This window comes from Bos grunniens, chromosome 29, assembly GCF_055505025.1.
Source record: "Bos grunniens cultivar Pamir isolate PY7600 chromosome 29, Bosgru_T2T1.0, whole genome shotgun sequence".
NCBI classification, from domain to species: domain Eukaryota; kingdom Metazoa; phylum Chordata; class Mammalia; order Artiodactyla; family Bovidae; genus Bos; species Bos grunniens.
The window spans coordinates 24,175,660-24,196,007 of NC_141193.1; the positions used below are offsets into that span (position 1 = coordinate 24,175,660).

General features: G+C 36.8%; 1 protein-coding gene and 1 pseudogene across 1 annotated transcript; both read right to left on the bottom strand.

Moving 5' to 3' along the window:
* Positions 1–814: 814 nt before the first annotated feature.
* Positions 815–4,573, bottom strand: LOC147342360 (olfactory receptor 8G3-like; annotated as a pseudogene).
* An 8,240-nt stretch (positions 4,574–12,813) lies between these two features.
* Positions 12,814–16,054, bottom strand: LOC147342361 (olfactory receptor 8G1-like). The gene has a single exon (XM_086385100.1). The coding sequence runs from the start codon at positions 16,028–16,030 to the stop codon at positions 15,095–15,097; it is 936 nt and encodes a 311-aa protein (XP_086241226.1). The 5' UTR covers positions 16,031–16,054; the 3' UTR covers positions 12,814–15,094.
* Positions 16,055–20,348: the final 4,294 nt, after the last annotated feature.

The following is a 20,348-nucleotide window of genomic DNA, read 5'->3' on the forward strand; positions in this document are numbered from 1 at the left end:
GGATATTTGGCTTTCATGAACAGTTGCTTTATAAATAGCTATAGTGTTATTAATATAAAGGTAAGACAATGTTTGGCTGCTTTTATAAATATGTTCATATCAGTTATAATTTGAATCTCTTTAATGACTCTCTACTGTGAAATGCTGCAATAAATCTCCATATTTGCATTTTTTGCTTTGGCCAGTACAGTTTGAAAGATTTTTATTATTTTCATTATCTCAAAGGAAATAAAACTGAAAGTAGCATAGAAGACATCTAGAGGAAAGAAACACTGTCTTTTAGGAAAGTGATGATGCTTGATATATAGAAGGGAATTCTCAGGGAGGCATTGGACTTACTCACAATCTTCTTGTGCAAAAGTACCACTTATTATGTCTGCTCTATCATTTATTATGTTGGGGACTGTGGCATATGAACAAATGAAATAACCTTCCATTTCTTCTCTGTCCTGAAGGAATGTAGTAAATACAGCTATAAATTTAAAATACTGGGCATAGTGCTTTATGCACCATACAATAATATGGTGATTTTCACCATAATCATCATAAGCATTGTTGTTCTTCCTAGATATACTATCATTAAAAATAAAACTAAGCTCCATTAATATTCAATAACTTTTTAAATTTTATTATTGTATTTCTCCTTAAATAATCATTGTAATGTATGTTCAAAGAAGTAGCCAGAAGGAGAATTTTGGAGGTGAATTATATAGAGACGTATCAATAAATTTCCAAAAACTTGAAAAGTAAATATAACACACTGCTTATCTAAGCAAACCAAAGGACTTCTATAACATCATGCTATTGATTCTATTTATATACATTTTCCTCTTTCCAGAACTTTCTTCAGAACAAATTTGACATCCTTATTCTGCAGACTGTAAATCAGAGGACTTGGCAGGGGAACAAGGCAGGTATAAAGCACAGAGGACACTTTTCCTTGATCCATGGAGCTCACAAATGATGGCTACAGGTACATGAATGCTGCAGATCCAAAGAAAACAGCAACAGCTGAGATGTGAGAGCTGCAGGTGCTGAAGTTTTGGACCTGCCCTCAGTGGGCTGGATTTGGACGATGCTGGAGAGGATGAAGATGTAGGATGTAAGGATGGTTAAGGCAGGAGTCAGGATGTTAAATTCACTCAAGACTAGAACCAATAATTCATTGATATAGATTCTGGGACAAGATAGCTCCAAGAGTGGAAAGAGATCACAGAAGTAATGTTCTTGTTCTGATGGGCAGGGCCATGCTCAGACTTTACTTTCATTACCAGTCACATCCACAGCTGGGTATTGTTTTTGCTTTGGCTCCATCCCTTCATTCTTTCTGGAGTTATTTCTCCACTGATCTCCAGTAGCATATTGGGCACCTACTGACCTGGGGAGTTCATCATTCAGTGTTCTATCTTTTTGCCTTTTCATACTGTTCATGGGGTTCTCAAGGCAAGAATACTGAAGTGGTTAAGTACACACTTAATAGTATATATACTTATTATGAGTTTATTTTTTAATTCATTTTTCTTTTCTATTAGACTGTAAACTCAATACAGTATTTGGCACAGTTCCTGACTTACAACAAATACCAATAAACACGTGCTTTTAATAAAAATATTGAAAGAAATTTAGAGATAGGTTAGAGACTAAACACAAGTCAATGAAATGCTTACACTGCCTGAGTTGAAGTGAGTAAACAAGGAAGTCTTTGCCATCATTTTATTAGAAGGAACAAGTAGATGAATCAGGAAATCTCTGTTCATGAGGGAGTGTGAATATTAGAGTGATGACAGGTAGAGATAGATAAATAACTATGAGCGTCTCTAAATGCTGTGAGAGGGAGCCAAATTAAAGGACTCTAAATTTTAATAGTTAAGAGTTGGGATTCAGACACAGCACAGATGCTTTCCAAGATGTCAATACCTTGTATTTTTCTTCCCTATTTTTCTAAGAGAAAAAATTATTCTCATGATTCTGCTGGATAGTTCTGAGTCCTCACCTTGCATGACTCCTTGTTGTTGAGGGTCAGGATCTAATAGTCTCTATTGTGAATCATTGATCCTGACCTCTGAACATGTCAGCAGCCTTCTGTAAAAGTTGGTTGATATGAATGATGATTTTATACTCTCTGGTACTGATATTAAAAGTCTGATGGGGAACAAATAATGATAATGATCTCCCACTAGAATCTTGTCTCACAAGTATCAACTCTTCAGAAATAATCAGAATTTCTCTTTTCCCCATTGACTCACTACTGTTTAATAGATATGATGCCTCGCTTTTATCAGATTATGTATTGTAAACAAGGATGTGATAGGTTTTGTTTGAGCTCCAGGGACTTCTCTGTCAAGCTAATTTACAGTTCAAAACTTTAGGAAATTTTAAAGACATACACTAAAGGAATTTTCTAAAGTAATTGCCCACGAGGAATAAGTAGAAAATCAGAAGGGAAAACCTTTATGTGTCAGATTTGAAACTTTTTATTCTCATTTATCTCTGCTAATTCTATTTAGACTATTCATAAGACTAGACACATATTAAGAGCAATATTCAAAAAAAAATTTTTTTTTTTTTTTACTTTACAATGTGTGGTCTGCATCAGCGGGATATTGACACCCCATGAAAAGTTTTTAAAAAGACTCACCAGAAAACTGATGACTTAATTTTCCTCTACTACTAAAAGGGAAATGGTGAGGGAAAATATAGAGATATATGTTTTATATATACTTCTTAATATGCTGTCTAGGTTACTCATAGCTTTTCTTTCAAGGCACAAGTATCTATTAATTTTGTGGCCACAGTCACCATTCGCATGGATTTTGGAGCCCAAGAAAATAAAATTTGTCACTGTTTCCACTTGTTCCCCATCTATTTGCCATGAAGTGATGGCACCAGTAGCCAAGATCTTAGTTTTTTAGATGTTGAGTTTAGAAAGAATTTTACCACTCAATGCTATTTAAACTGGAATAAAAGAATTACAAAATCACAGTTATAGACCTCATGAAATTTGAAACTTCATACTAAGGAGGTCTAATACTTAACATAATGAAACATAATATGAAAATAAAACTGGAGAAAACTCAGAGAAACATACTTTGGCCACCTGAGGCAAAGAGTCAACTCATCGGAAAAGACCCTGATGCTGGGAGAGATTGAAGTAAGGAGAAGGGGTTGACAGAGGACAAGATGGTCAATGGTTGGATGGCATTGCCAATTCAATGGACATGAGTTTGAGCAAACTCCAGGAGATGGAGAACGACAGAGAAGCCTGGCATGCTGCAGTCCTCGGGATCATAAAGAGTCCTTGGACACGACTGAGTAACTGAACAACAATAGAGAGACATACAAATTTGAATGGGTCTCCTAATGGATTGAGAACTAGGGAACATTAGCTGCAACATCTTGGAATTTTTATTAACTTCAAATTATCTTGTCTATTACTTATTAGTTCTGACCTAATCACCAAATAATTCACCTCTTAGAGTCCTAATAATATATATTTGTTGGAAAACAATTTACTAACACCTATTACAAAGGGATCAATTAAGGATAGAGTTTTTTCTATTAAATATATTCTAGATAGTTATGATTGGGATTTCTTGGCAGTCCAAATGACTGATATGCCATTATGATATTGGCTTTTTTCATATATGTTTTGCACAGTCTAGAATTTTTTTCAGTGCAAATTTGACATCCGTATTTCATAGGGGGTGGATCATGGGGTTTAGCATGGGCAAAATAATGATATAAAACACAGAGGACACTTTCCCTTGGTCTGTAGAGCTGACTGATGATGGCTTCAGGTACATGAATGCAGTAGATCCATAGAAAATAGCAACAGCTGAGATGTGATAGCTGCAGGTGCTGAAGGCTTTGGACCTGCCCTCCTTGGAGTGGATTTGGAGGATGCTGGAGATGATGAAGATGTAGGAAGCAAAATAACTAAGGCAGGAATCAAAATTTTAAATGCACTTAAGAATATAACCAATAATTCATTAACATAGATGCTGGAACAGGATAGCGCCAAAGGTGGGAAGAGATCATAGAAATAATGGTTAACCACATTGTTCTTGCAGAAAAGGAGTCCCAACATAAATCCTGTATGGATTGTGGATCCAGTGATGCCCAAAATATAAACTCCCACTGTGAGGCAGAAGCAGATTTAATAAGACATGGTGATGTTGTAAAGCAAGGGGTTGCAGATGGCAGCATAGCGGTCATATGCCATTGCAGCCAACATGTGACTTTCTGCAATAGCAAAAATGATGAAGAAATAAAATTGAGTCATGCATTCAGGATAGGAGATAATATTCCTCTCTGTCACAAAGCTCACCAGCATTTTGGGCGTAATGACAGTGGACTGACAGAGATCAATAAAGGACAAGTTGGTGAGGAAATAGTACCTGGGGGTGTGCAGGTGAGAACTGAGCCCAGTCAGTGTGATCATGCCCAGGTTTCCCACCACCGTGACCACATAGATTCCTAGGAAGAGGAGGAAAAGGGGCAGCTGGAGTTGTGGCTGTTCTGTGAGCCCAGCGAGGATAAACTCAGTCACTGAGGAGTGATTTCCAGGGCCCATTATCTTCTCAATCAGTCCTATGTTGAAAGAGAAAATGAGTAGATTTTATGCCCATGTGTGCATGTGTGTGAGTGTCTGTGGGCACGTGTGCTCCTGTGAGTGGGTACTGGGGAGAGCAATTCTCAGAGGGTCATTGTTTGATCCCTCATAAAAAGAGACTCATGATGCAGGGATCTCCTGAGTCTCTCCCGCTCCTCTGAGACAAACAATGATCCTAGTTTAATCAGAGGAAAAATATACAAACTTCATGAAATTTATAATTAAGATACTTCGTAACATTTTAAGAGAAAACACCAACCCATAGATTTTTAAAATCAGAGTTAACAGTACTATTGAGACCTCTGAGGACTTTTTCTTTCTTCCCATGTTCTTTATGTATGTCTTAATAATATTCATGTAAAATGGCATTGTATTTTTTTTCATCTTTTAGGATTTTTTTTTAATTTTATCTTTTAACTTTACAATATTGTATTGGTTTATTTCACTGGGAATATATGAGTAGTGTGTGCTTTCTCTAATAAATTAACAGATGATTCATAAATCTATGAAAAGTAATTGTATTATTCTCAACTATTTTCCTTATTAGAATCATAACACAGAATATCTAAAGGAATGGGAAACTATATCATTTCACCTGAGATCTATGGCTTTAATGTCCCAACTTCCTTCTCCCAGGACTTTGATTCCAGAAGGCAGAAACTTAACTTCATGGCAGACTTCATACTTACACCTCAGTGGCATTTCCAAACTCAGGAACTTTCCTCCTTTATTCTAATTTTGACAATCTTGTGGTTCAGAACATAATGACCTCAATATAGGTCATGTACTCCACCACTGTGACCAGGGGAATCAATGTATAAAATTTATTCCATGCAATTTGCACTTCATGGTTAATGGAAAGGGTGAGAAACTATTTATATTCCCCCAAAATATAAGATGCCTTTTTGAAGACAAATATTCGGTCTCATTTATTCTGGTCTTTTTTTATCAATACAATCATATATTTTGCAGATGTTCACTATGAAATTCAAAGATGATAGAGATGTGGATTAGTAGAGTACACAAAAATACAATTAGAAATTTTAATTTAAATTCAGCATTTGTTAACTGTGGGAGGTGTTTTTTGTTTAAAAATCAATTCACTCTTAGTTTACACTTGTACAGATAATGAGCAGATTCTATAAAATGAAAATTCATAATCTTACTTAAAACTCAAGCAATGGTTGGATTAATGTGTTCAGTTCAAGGTGAAATGCTTTATGTGACAGAAAAAAATTGGAAATTTTCAGAAAAATGATCAAATATTTTCCATATTAGAATGCTGAAATAACTGAGGATGCTTTTCCAGCAAAATACTTATGTGACATCTGATAGTTATCTTATAGTTCAACATATTGCTTTATTTAAGAGTTATTGGGTTTATTTTATGTATCATCAGAAGAGTGAAGAAAAATTACTGCTTGAAACTGTTGGAGAAATATTTGGTTTCACAGCAAAACAAACACTCCAACCATCAAAATACCCAGATCTTACAATAAAAATGTTGATTTCATACTGAATAACTAGTTACTTAGCAGGCATTTTTAATAACAATAAACACTTGATGCTTGTATTAAATAATCTTTAACATCTCAGTTTCACTGTTTCATGATTTTAGAATTTTTATAAGAATCTGCTTGCAATGCAGGAGACACAGGAGACTCGGGTTTGATCCCTGTGTTGGGAAGATCCCCTGAAGTAGGAAATGGCAAAACACTCCAGTATTCTTGCCTGGAGAATCCCGTGGACAGAAGAGTCCGGTGGGCTATAGTCTATGAGGTCACAAAGAGTTGGACATGACTTAGCGACTGAACACACACACGTAAGCCCTGATGCTGTTAGAATTAGTGCATTGAAACCTCCCTGAATCCCATACTTGCCACATGACCTTCAGATGATCAGGTCTGCTCTCCAACACTGAAAAAGAAAAAAATCTGTTTCATGTGACAATTAAGTAAAATGATTCTTATGAAGAGCTTAGCCCAGTCCCTAGCTTTTGGTAAGAAAATGTCAATGTTATTTTACTGTTAATCTATTCAGCTTCTCTCTATAATATGCTTTATTTGGCCAACATTTTTATTCTTTAATCATGGCAAGAGTTTTAAGTTTTCTTTTCCTTAGCATATCTTCTTGTTGCTCCTTTCTACATTAACACATATGGTAATACAGAGATTTGAAATATTTTGCTGAATATTAAATTTTTAAATTATGAATATTTTCCATGGTCTCCAAATAAAGTCAAGCCAAATTCTTTGTCATTCCAAGATTCATAACATCTGACAAGAAAAGTTTTCTTTATAATGTCCCAACAGGTTTCACATGATTTAATTATTTCACAAAACAGCATAATAGGCTCACAGTTTTGAATCAACAAAGTCCTTTAGCTCTTCTCACTCTACTCCCTTTATCTTATAAAATGTAATTGACTTTAAAGACCCTTTAGTTAAGGACTTTAACAGTGGAAGCCCCAGTTAATAAGATTTTCTATGTGCCCATGAATATATTTATTATGTTATAGTTAGTACATAAATAAATTTGTATCAATTATTATGGGTTATGTACTGATTTTACTTCTGCACTAGAGTGTTCACTCAATACAGTGTTTGGCATGGTACATTACATACAGCAAGTACCAATAAACAAGAGTTTTTAATAAAATCACTTGAAAGATGCTTCAGTTCAGTCACGCAGTTGTGTCCGACTTTGCGACCCCATGAATTGCAGCACGCCAGGCCTCCCTGTCCATCACCAACCCCCAGAGTTCACCCAAACTCATGTCCATTGAGTCGGTGATGCCATCCAGCCATTTCATCCTCTGTCGTCCCCTTCTCCTTCTGTCCCCAATCCCTCTCAGCATCAGAGTCTTTTCCAATGAGTCAACTCTTCACATAAGGTGGCCAAAGTATTGCAGTTTCAGCTTTAGCATCATTCCTTCCAAAGAAATCCCAGGGCTGATCTCCTTTAGAATGGACTGGTTGCATCTTCTTTCAGTCCAAGGGACTCTCAAGAGTCTTCTCCAACACCACAGTTCAAAAGCATCAATTCTTCGGTGTTCAGCTTTCTTCACAGTCCAACTCTCACATCCATACATGACTACTGGAAAAAGCATAGCCTTGACTAGATGGACTTTTGTTTGCAAAGTAATGTCTCTGCTTTTGAATATGCTATCTAGGTTGGTTATAACTTTCCTTCCAAGGAGTAAGCATCTTTTAAGTTCATGGCTGCAGTCACCATCTGCAGTGATTTTGGAGCCCCCCAAAATAAAGTCTGTCGCTGTTTCCACTGTTTCCCCATCTATTTGCCATGAAGTGATGGGACCAGATGCCATGATCTTTGTTTTCTGAATGTTGAGCTTTAAGCCAACTTTTTCGCTCTCCTCTTTCACTTTCATCAAGAGGCTTTTGAGTTCCTCTTCACTTTCTGCCATAAGGGTGGTGTCATCTGCATATCTGAGGTGATTGATATTTCTCCCGGCAATCTTGATTCCAGCTTGTGCTTCTTCCAGCCCAGTGTTTCTCATGATGTACTCTGCGTATAAGTTAAATAAGCATGGTGAAAATATACAGCCTTGACGTACTCCTTTTCCTATTTGGAACCAGTCTGTTGTTCCATGTCCAGTTCTAACTGTTGCTTCCTGACCTGCATATAAGTTTCTCAAGAGGTAAGTTAGTGCTACATTAATACAGACTCCATATAAGTGAACAAAATTCTCACACTACCTTCATCAAAGTGAGTAAATAAGTAAGTGTTGGTCATAATTTTATTCATCCAGGGACAGCTGAAAGAGGGTGTTCTAACAAAACAAGAGAAGACTCTACACATGGACATCACCAGATGGTCAACACCGAAATCAGATTGATTATATTCTTTGCAGCCAAAGATGGAGAAGCTCTATACAGTCAGCAAAAACAAGACTGGGAGCTGACTATGCCTCAGATCATGAATTCCTTATTGCCAAATTCAGACTTCAGTTGAAGAAAGTAAGGAAAAACACTAGACCATTCAGGTATGACTTAAATCAAATCCCTTACAATTATACAGTGAAAGTGAGAAATAGATTTAAAGGATTAGATCTGATAAACAGAGTGCTTGATGAACTATGGACAGAGGTTCATGACATGGTACTGGAGACAGGGAGCAAGACCTTCCCCAAGAAAAAGAAATGCACAAAAGCAAAATGGCTGTCTGAGGAGGCCTTACAAATAGTTGTGAAAAGAAGAGAAGTGAAAAGTAAAGGAGAAAATAAAAGATATACCCATTTGAATGCAGAGCTCCAAAGAATAGCAAGGAGATATAAGAAAGTCCTCCAGTGATCAATGCAAAGAAATAGAGGAAAACAATAGAATAGGAAAGATTAGAGATCTCTTCAAGAAAATTAGAGACCTAGGGAATGTTTCATGCAAAGATGGGCTCAATAAAGGACAGAAATGGTATGGATCTAACAGAACCAGAAGATTTTAAGAAGAGGTGGCAAGAATACACAGAAGAACTGTACAAAAAAAATCTTCATGACCCAGATAATCATGATGCTATCACTCACCTAGAGCCAGACATCCTGGAATGGGAAGTCAAGTGGGTGTTAGGAAGCATGACAAAAGCAAAGCTAGTGGAGATGATGGAATTCCAGTTGAGCTATTTCAAATCCGAAAAGATGATACTATGAAAGTGCTGTTCTCATGTGTTTGTTAGCCATCTGTATGTCTTCTTTGGAGAAATGTCTATTTAGTTCTTTGGCCCATTTTTTGATTGGGTCATTTAGTTTTCTGGAATTGAGCTGTAGGAGTTGCTTGTATATTTTTGAGATTAGTTGTTTGTCAGTTGCTTCATTTGCTATTATTTTCTCCCATTCTGAAGGCTGTCTTTTCACCTTGCTTATAGTTTCCTTTGCTGTGCAGAGCTTTTAAGTTTAATTAGGTCCCATTTGTTTATTTTTGCTTTTATTTCCAATATTCTGGGAGGTGGGTCATAGAGGATCCTACTGTGATGTATGTCGGAGAGTGTTTTGCCTATGTTCTCCTCTAGGAGTTTTATAGTTTCTGGTCTAAGTGCTGTTCTCAATATGCCAGCAAATTTGGAAAACTCAACCGTGGCCACAGGACTGGAAAAGGTCACTTTTCATTCCAGTCCCAAAAATAGGCAATGCCAAAGAATGTTCACACTACTGCATAAATGCACTCTTCTCACATACTTGCAAAGTAATGCTTAAAATTCTCCAAGCCAGGCTTCAACAGTACATGAACTGTGAATTTCCAGATGTTCAGGCTGGTTTTAGAAAAATCAGAGGAACCAGAGATCAAATTGCCAACATTCATCGGATCATCAAAAAAGCAAGAGAGTTCCAGGAAAACATCTATTTCTGCTTTATTGACTATGCCAAACCCTTTGACTGTGTGGATCACAATAAATTATGAAAAATCTTAAAGAGATGGGAATACCAGACCACCTGAACTGCCTTTTGAGAAATCTATATGCAGGTCAGGAAGCAACAGTTAGAACTGGACATGGAAAAACAGACTGGTCCCTAACAGGGAAAGGAGTATGTCAAAGCTATATTGTCACCCTGTTTATATAACTTACATGCAGAGTAAATCACGAGAAATGCTGGGCTAGAAGAAGCACAAGCTGGAATCAAGATTGCTGGGAGAAATACCAATCATCTCAGATATGCAGATGACATCACTCTTATGGCAGAAAGCGAAGAAGAACTAAAAAGCCTCTTGATGAAAGTGAAAGAGGAGAGTGAAAAAGTTGGCTTAAAGCTCAACATTCAGAAAACTAAGATCATGGCATCTGGTCCCATCGTTTCATGGCAAATAGAGATGGAGAAACAGTGGAAACAGGACAGACTTTATTTGGGGGGAGCTCCAAAATCACTGCAGAGCTGACTGCAGCCATGAAGTTAAAAGACGCTTACTCCTTGGAAGGAAAGTTATGAGCCTGCTAGACAGCATATTAAAAAGCAGAGACATTACTTTGCCAACAGAGGTCCATCTAGTCAAGGCTATGGTTTTTGCAGCAGTCATGTTTGGATGTGAGAGTTGGACTATAAACAAAGCTGAGTGCCAAAGAATATCTGATGCTTTTGTACTGTGGTGTTGGAGAAGACTCTTGAGAGTCCCTTGAACTGCAAGGAGATCCAACCAGTCCATCCTAAAGATCAGTCCTGGGTGTTCATTGGAAGGACTGATGTTGAAGCTGAAACTCCAATATTTTGGCCAACTGATGTGAAGAACTGACTCATTTGATAAGACCCTGATGCTGGGAAAGATTGAAGGTGGGAGGAGATGAAGGTGGGAGATGACAGAGGATGAGATGGTTAGATGGCATCACCGACTCAATGGACATGAGTTTGAGTAAACTCTGGGAGCTGGTGATGGACAGGGAGGCTTGGCGTGCTGCGGTCCTGGGGCCACAAAGTGTTGGACACAACCGAGTGACTAAACTGTTTCTGAATATTGACTAATCAAATTTTAAAAGGTTTTAATTTATTGTTGGGTATAAGATTTTAATCTGATTTTCAAGGTATTTTTTCAAATTGCTATGAAAAAGGGTAAAACCTAGAGTAGAATATTCCATAAACACATAGGAAAATGTTGCTCATCAATAACTATCAGAACTTAGAACAATAAATATGGTATAGTGTAACACAAAACAACTGTTGTCAACATTCTGATAACTTTGATAGAATACTCACAAACATTCTCTAATGATAAGCAGTATCATAAAATACATCATTATTACAGTTGTGTGAGGAACCAGAAATGTTCTTGATAATAGTGTGGAGTGGTCAGAAATGCATGGAGAATTAAAAACTTGCATTTGTTCTTGAAAGGTGTTTATAACTGAAATATGTGTAAAACTGGAAAAGGAGTATGGAGTCAAGAAGCTATATCAAGACAGGAAAGCAGCAAGAATGAAGTGATAGGAATAAACCACATTGTCGAGATATTACAGAAATTATCCCACCCAGCAGGACAAACAGCCTTCTGGCAGATCCTAATAGTTATGAAATATTAATATATTTTGCATATTATACACATAATATATATATACATATAATTTTAATCACAGTTCATATTATTATTCTTTTAGATCCAAAGCCAAATTCAAATGTTAACTCTAGAGAGAACAACACACAGCTGTCTAGGACTAAATACAAATACTCAAAAGAGTGGAAGAGATTAAGTTATTCCTAATTTACCCTCTCTTCCTCAATAATAAATGCCCCAGTTCTTAGTTAGGCAGGTGGCTACATAGATATGGTATTTCTTAGCCCCTCTTACAGCCACCTTGGACCATATGACTGGGTCACACTGAAGGGAAATAAGAGGAGGTGAGGTCTGTCACTTCCAGGTGGTTGTCTTCAAGTTAGGGGACATTCTCTCCTTCCCTTTCTTTAGTTCTGATGGCTGAGAGGTAGAAATGAAGGATGAATCTGGAACTACTCTCTGAGAACAAACGGTGGATGGAAGCTAGATGTTGTAGCAGAGCAGCAGTTGGTAAGCAGCTTATGTCCCCAGTGAGCCACTGAACCTGTCCTGTGTCACTTTCAGGATTATGTACCATGGTATGTATGTACTTCTGTGTGTGTAATGCACAGAAACAACTAACTGTGACTAAAGCAGAAGATATAAAGTAATTTTCCGAAATCCACTCCTGTGACCTCCTTGAAATGCTAATTGTACATAAGGAACTGTATAATTTTTAGAAATTAATATGTGCTTGTATGAGAACTAATGAAAGACACACTGTGTATGAGAGCTTTATCCAAGGTTATCATACTGCCTAGTGTTAGAATATATTTATTGTATCGTGTTATTTTCCATTATTAAAACAGTGTGCCCTCTGTACTGGTATCTAAAAAATCCTATTTATTTGTTAATTTTTGTCTCATTTGTAGTAGTTCTTTTTCAAAGTCCTTTACCTCTCATTTTTGTGGTAAAGTTTCATCTCCACTTTGGACTCTGTCTGCTATCTATTCCAATATTTTAATCCATATCTACTATCAGTTCTCATATCACTAGAGTAAATACAGACATGTTTTATCTTTCTTTAATCTTTTTGATAGTTTTAATACACAAGTGGAGCTTCCCAGGTGGTGGTAATGCTAGGGAATCTGCCTGCCAAGGCAGGAGATATACGAGATGCAGTTTCGATTCCTGAGTCAGAAAGATCCCCTGGAGGAGGAAATGGCAACCCACTCCAGTATTCTTGCCTGCAGAATCCTGTGGACAGACGAGCCAGATAGGCTACAGTCCATGGGGTCACAGAGAGTCAGACACGACTGAGCACTGAGCAGCAGAAATACACAATGCTCAGAAACAAACAAAAATTCTCAGAAATATTCATTCCTATCTTTCAGCCATCCATATGAAAAAATTTATTCAATATTGTTTGTTTAATCCATAGAGTAATAAAATAATGATTACACACATAAGCCTTATAAAGCATATCCTAGCAATAAAAATGCAGATTGGTTTAGAATTATAATATTCATATCATTTACACATAAACATAGACATATATACATACACATATGTACACATATGGATAGATATACATGTATACAGAGAGTTTTCATGGATTAAAAAGTGGAGTAGGAACTTTCAGAATGATTAGTACTGCTGCTGCTGCTGCTGCTGCTGTTAAGTCGCTTCAGTCGTGTCAGACTCTGTGAGACCCCATAGATGGCAGCCCACCAGGCTCCCCCGTCCCTGGGATCCTCCAGGCAAGAACACTGGAGTGGGTTGCCATTTCCTTCTCCAATGCATGAAAGTGAAAAGTGAAAGTGAAGCCGCTCAGTCGTGTCCGATTCTTAGCGACCCCTTGGACTGCAGCCCACCGGGCTCCTCTGTCCATGGAATTTTCCAGGCAAGAGTACTGGAGTGTGGTGCCATTGCTTACATAATAAGTCAAAAAGAAATTTTCCTCTAATTCTCAAAAAGAGGCATAACCTTGCCTCACACATTATGAATTTAGGTTTTATAAGATAAGATAAAGGGTGATATCTCACAGAAGTGTTACTATTGCATGTTTGAAGGCAAGATGACTTCAAAGAAAACACTGCTTTAGCATTTTTAGATGAGACAGATGATGTTTAAAATACAGTTTGAAAAGAAAAAAAGTGTTAGTCATTCAGTCATGTCTGACTCTTTGTCACCCGATGGACTGTACCCCACTTTGCTCCTCTGTCCATGGACTTTTCCAGGCAAGAATACTGAAGTGGGTTGCCATTTCCTCCTCCAGGAGATCTTCCAGACCCAGGGATTGAACCTGCATCTCTCATTGGCAGGCAGACTCTTTACCATCTAAGACACTAGGGATTTTTACCAGGTATAACAGCTCATACTGAGTCAAAGGGTAAAGCTGGAATTTATTGCTTAAATATCTCCTTTTCTTCCTCAAAATAATTCAGTTTCTTTTCCATGATAGATACTTTGGGGATGAGACAGGTACTTACCATTAATCAGAAAAATTTTTTAAATTGTAAACTTCTATGTGAGTGAATGGTCCATATGTTGTAATAATAAAAGAATGTCACTTCTAAATCTTAAGATTCTATAATATGAATGGCACAAAAGGATATGTTTTTTAGAGAGAAGAGAAAATGAGTACAGGATTGTCAGGGAAATGGGAGTAGAATTATCTTAGAACTGTGGAGTAAGGAATGCTGCATAAAGATAGAAGTCAAAATGAACATGATTTTTCAGTACTGTTTATTATTGTCAATCTCTCCACTATAGTGTGGATCATATGTGTGTCCTATGACATAGGAATTATGTCTTATCACCCATCATATGCCCTTGTAACTCCTAATACATTTCTGTGCACAAATTAAGAATTAAAGATTGAATTTTATAGATTCAAAATGACTAAACATTGTTTATTATAGAGATCACACTTCCAGAGACATTTGTCTTACTAGTAAACAGCAACAGGTACACAACATATTGAGAAAAACAAAAGATACTGATTAGATGGATTTATTCCTCGAATTAAGAAAAATAAATTTTGAATTTCCCTGGCAGTCCTGCAGTTAGGACTCAGCATTTTCAACGTGTGGACCCAAGTTTACTTCTTGGTTGGGGGAACTAAGATATTGCAAGTCACACAGGGTGGCCAAAAAAATAAAAATTTTAAATTTAAAAAAAAAATTAAAGATGAATAAGTCTTGGCTAAAAAAGTTCCATATTCCATGCTTGTAGTAATGCACATGAAGGCCTTTGAATACTGTATTAATGTTTAGAGGTAATACAGAGTTTTATGGACATGTGGACTCTGACACATCCTCAAACAGCGCTGCTCTCCATATCATAACACTATGACTCCAGTCCTCTCCTTGCCACTTTCATCCCCCAAAATCAAGAATTAATAGTAGAAACCATCTAATTACTTGTGGACACACATTCCTGTGTCTGGACTGTTTTCTTACCAAACCTTCTCAGGAAATTATAAATTTTTGCCAAGGCAAAACACTCATTTTCACAAGAAACTTCTTTTTTCAAGGATTTTATTGAAGGCAATTTTGACATCTTTATTCCTCAGGCTGTAGATCAGGGGATTCAGCATGGGCACAATAATGGTGTAAAACACAGAGGACACTTTCCCGTGATCCATGGAGCTGACTGATGATGGCTGCAGGTACATGAACGCTGCAGATCCATAGAAAATAGCAACAGCTGAGATGTGGGAGCTGCATGTGCTAAAGGCTTTGGACCTGCCCTCCTTGGAGTGGATTTGGAGGATGTTGAAGATGATGAAGATGTAAGAGCTGAGGATGGTCAGGAGTGGAGTGAGGATATTAAATGCACTGAAACACAAAACTACCACCTCATTGATGTAAATACTGGAACAGGAGAGCTCCAGTAGAGGAAAAAGATCACAGAGGTAATGGTTGATCACATCAGCCTTGCAGAAAAGCACTCTTAGCATGCAGCCTGTGTGAGCTGTGGCACCAGTCAAGCCCATGATATAAACCCCAACTACCATGCAAGAACAGAGCTGATAAGACATGGTGACATTGTAAAGCAAGGGGTTACAGATGGCAACATAGCGATCATATGCCATTACAGCCAACATATGACTTTCTGATATAACAAAAACGAGGAAGAAGAAGAGTTGAGTCATACACGCTGGGTAGGAGATAGTATTCTTCTCTGTCACAAAGCTCACCAGCATTTTGGGGGTAATGACAGTGGACTGACAGAGGTCAATGAAGGACAAGCTGCTGAGGAAATAGTACATGGGGGTGTGCAGGTGAGAACTGAGCCCAATCAGTGTGATCATGACCAGGTTTCCCACCACTGTGACCACATAGATTCCTAGGAAAAGGAGGAAAAGGGGCAGCTGGAGTCCTGGATGCTCTGTTAGCCCAGCAAGAATGAACTCAGTCACTGCGGAGTGATTTCCTGCTGCCATTTTCCTCTGGGAATTTATGGAAGAAATGAAAAATTGTAGTGGGTATTTATTGTCTTATAACACAGTGATGTGTAATATAAAAACCAAGACTTCTCAAGCAGATAGCTCCAGTTCTCTGTCTGTTCCTAATCTACATTTAGTATGTTCCAGTTCTCTGTCTGTTCCTAATCTACAGTAACATAGGACATGTAAATATTAACAAATATAAGATGGAATGTTCCTTTGTTTGTTCTATGCTATCAAACCAAAGCACTCTCCCAGTGGGCCTCAGTATTGCCCAGTCCCTAGACAGCCAAAGAAATTTTCTGTTAACTTTATTATAAGAACTTTCCATGATTTGTTTTCATTCCTCTCAACTTTTCTACAGAGCAAATACTAGTATACCTATTTTACATGCTGGATAACTAATATAGTGGTTGGATATGTTCCCACAGTTAGGCATATAAAAAGTACGTGATCAAGGATACAAAATAAGGCCTTTCTGTCTCACTTTCCATCTCTTCTTTTAGCTACTCATATCTGCCCTTGTATCTCTATCTCTTTGTCATATCAGAGCAACCATTCACAGTAATTAATGTAAGTGGAAAAATTAATATAAAGTACTGACAGTAGTGTATCAATAACTGATCCTTTGCAGTGAATACCTTCATTATGGTCACCTTTTCAAAAATACAGATAGAGTAGCTCTAGAAAGCAGCTGGATGGCTAACAATAAGTCTATCATTCAACATGAACTCCACATCCAGGAAAGATGAGTTTCTTAATGAGGAGAATTCAGAACTGTGAAATATTAAAGCCTAAATTCATTCACCCTAAAATCTCTTATGGAATATTCACCATATGCCAAGTACTTTGTATGGCCTGTTATAATCCTGGGCTTAGGTTCTGGAAAATCAGGGCTGTAGGCTGTCAATCTTGCATGATCCTTAGGCTATAACAACAGTATTGGTGTGGTTTTGATGACTTTGTACTCCCCTTCAAACTCACCTTCAAACCAAAGCACTCCCCCATAGGGACAAGAGACCAAAGCAGAAAGAATATTTGTATGTTTCCATCTCTGGGATATGGGTTTGGAAGAAAGCTGATGATCCCATGCTCAGCAGAGTGCAGTGACTTCAAAAGAAAGAGACCCAAGAGATATCATCAGAGATTATTGGTGTACCAAAAATGATGACTATTTATTCAGGGCATACCATGTGCTGTCCAAGGCCTTTTATAAATGGTGTCCCAGCAACCTTATGAGTGTATTATTCCCATCTATTTAGATGAAGAAGCTATTAACAAATTCAGAGACAATTGATTTGTTAGCCTTGATTGTGGTTTTTCAATATGTAAATTTTCAATATAATGATCTCCTAATAGTACAGATTAAAAACATTGACATAGCCATAAGAAATAAAAGTGGTAATTAAGAGTTTGACCCCATACTGATATCTTCTGGAAATACTATCTCAAAATCAAAGCATGCATAAAACATATGCTAGAATCAAAAAGCATAAGAGCTGAAAAAAAACTATAATCATGATATTACCATTTATTTTCTGCCACCCTCTTGTTATTCACATTTTTAATTCATAGGCATAAATTTCAGTCCTGATTATGAAGATTGTTATTTCAGAGTAAGGTCCTCTTAGTCTTTAGCTAGCAGGACACTGCAAATTGTGATTTTTTTAAAGCTATTTTTCTAGAATTTAGTGATAACAGCAGGTAAAACTGTTTACCTTTTTAAATACAAATTTATATTTTAAAAAAGTGGAACTTGCACTTCGAGATATTATTTTGAGAATTATTCCATGGTACTGTATACCTAGTCCTATACTGAAAAAATATTCTACTAATAACTCTGATAATACCGTAAAAGAAATCATTATGAAATTTATAGATGATGTTAACATAGAGAAGAATAACAGACACTTTTATGATGATAACGATTCTAGAAGATACTATTAGCCTGTGGATCTGATAGCCTTTGATATTAGAAAGAATTTAATAGTCTGTAAATACAATTTGCTGTGGACGTTTAGGATATAGAGATAAATAATAGAATCCCTACTCTTCAGAGTTTTACATCTAGAGAGAGTGGAGAGGGCAGACCAGACAATGTGATAAATAATTGAACAGATCCTCTAGAACATGGTGACTATAGTGCTAACCCAGGGTAGGGGTCAATGAAAGCTTCCAAACAAAAACAAAAAACTGAATCTGGAAGGATATAAGTAGGAATAAGCCAAGTCTTCAAAAACATTCAAAATTGGGAAGCACTGGCCTAACGACTCTGTGTTCAAAATATCTGTATCAAGAGAAAATGCTTCAAACTGCCAATGAATTCATTAAAAAGAACATAACATCCCAATTTTAGGGAGTGATAATCACACAAGAAAAAAGAAATATGTCTGATGAATTGTGCTTATTTCTGGGGGCTATACTTTACGATGGTGAATTTCAAATTGTAATTATCCAAGACAACAATATTTGGATCAAAATAATCTACTCCAAGTAACTATACAACTAATAACATGAATTGGAATTAGATTTATTGTATGTTACCTCAAAGGACAGAGCTGCAGCCCATAAGATACCTGTTTCAATAACAAGGCTGTCTAACGATTAAGTGAGTCTGAATATCATATAGGTTGAATTATAAAAAAGACAGTTGTCTGCCTTCAGAGGCATTAAGAAATGAGCAACCGTTTTTAGATATTAACCATTTTCAGGAAATCTCTGTAATGATGTGAAGAGGTTAGACTCCTTTAATATTCTCAGATTAAAAAATTCTGGAACAGATGGAGTTCAGATACTCACCCTTTTCTTGGAAACCTTAGCCTGGGATGTATGTCTGCTTTAGAAAAAGTACTCTCTAAGGGAAATCTCAATGATGAAGGTAGGAGCTGTTCAAGATAGAAGTTCCTATGCTCTCTTTTACTCGGTGTTCAAATTCAAATCTTGATTCCTGAGTTGTTTGTAGGGATACTATGAATCAAGAGTCATGACTCCTTATTGTAGCTTCCTCATAATTCTACCAGAGACACTTGACAAAGTGACATCCTTTTATGTAAGGTTTCAATATATAAGAGGTATTAATAATATCAAAAACATGTTGGAAGCTATTGGAAACTCCCTCAAGATTTTCTTTCTTCAGGGATGAGCTATTGAAGTATAGGAGCAATTAAAATCTGCTTTTTTCATTCGTTGTTGATAATATCATTAGCTCCCTTGTGTATAATATTCTGTGTTGAGACAGTAAACAGTCATTAGTTTAACGGCTAGAAAGTAAAGACTGCAGACATTGCTTTAGAGAGTCTTTGAAAACAACTTCCTATATGAATATAATTTCTGAAATATTTGAAGCCATGAATTCAATATTTTTCTGTTTACATGAGGTTTGAGGAAATACGTAATTGTATCTATTATTAGTAGTAAATGCCTCATTAGCACAGTAGTAGGTAATATGTCAGCCATTAGTTGTAGGTGCTCTATGTAGTTTTCAAACACTTTATTTTTATATACATAAGTCCTCTATGCAAAGAAGCAAAATGGCTGTTTGAGAAGTCCTTACAAATAGCTGTGAAAAGAAGAGAAGTGAAGTAAAGGAGAAAAGGAAAGATATACCCATTTGAATGCAGAGTTCCAAAGAAGAGCAAGGACAGATAAGAAAGCCTTCTTAGTAAACAGTGCAAAGAAATAGAGGAAAACAATAGAATGGGAAACACTAGAGATCTCTTCAAGAAAATTAGAGTTACCAAGGGAATATTTCATGCAAAGATGGGCTCGATAAAGGACAGAAATGGTATAGACCTAACAGAAGCAGGAAATATCAAGAAGAGGTGGCAAGAATACACAGAAGAACTATACAAAAAAGAACTTCATGACCCAGATAATCATGATGGTGTGATCATTCACCTAGAACCAGATATCCTGGAATATGAAGTCAAGTGGGCCTTAGGAAGCATCACTACGAACAAAGCTAGTGGAGGTGATGGAATTTCAGTTGAGCTATTTCAAATCCTAAAAGATGATGCTGTGAAAATGCTACACTCAATATGCCAGCAAATTTGGAAAACTTAAGAGTGGCCACAGGACTGGAAAAGGTCAGTTTTCATTTCAATCCCAAAGAAAGGCAATGACAAAGAATGCTCAAACTACTGCACAATTTCACTCATCTCACATGCTTGTAAAGTAATGCTCAAAATTCTCTAAGCCAGGCTTCAACAGTACATGAACCATGAACTTCCAGATGTACAAACTAGTTTTAGAAAAAGCAGAGGAACCAGAAATCAAATTGCCAACATCCATTGGATGATTGTAAAAGCGAGAGAGT

Bases quoted from the DNA above. Each gene is read 5' to 3' on its own strand.
- LOC147342361 (XM_086385100.1), bottom strand. From the start codon at position 16,030: ATGGCAGCAGGAAATCACTCCGCAGTGACTGAGTTCATTCTTGCTGGG.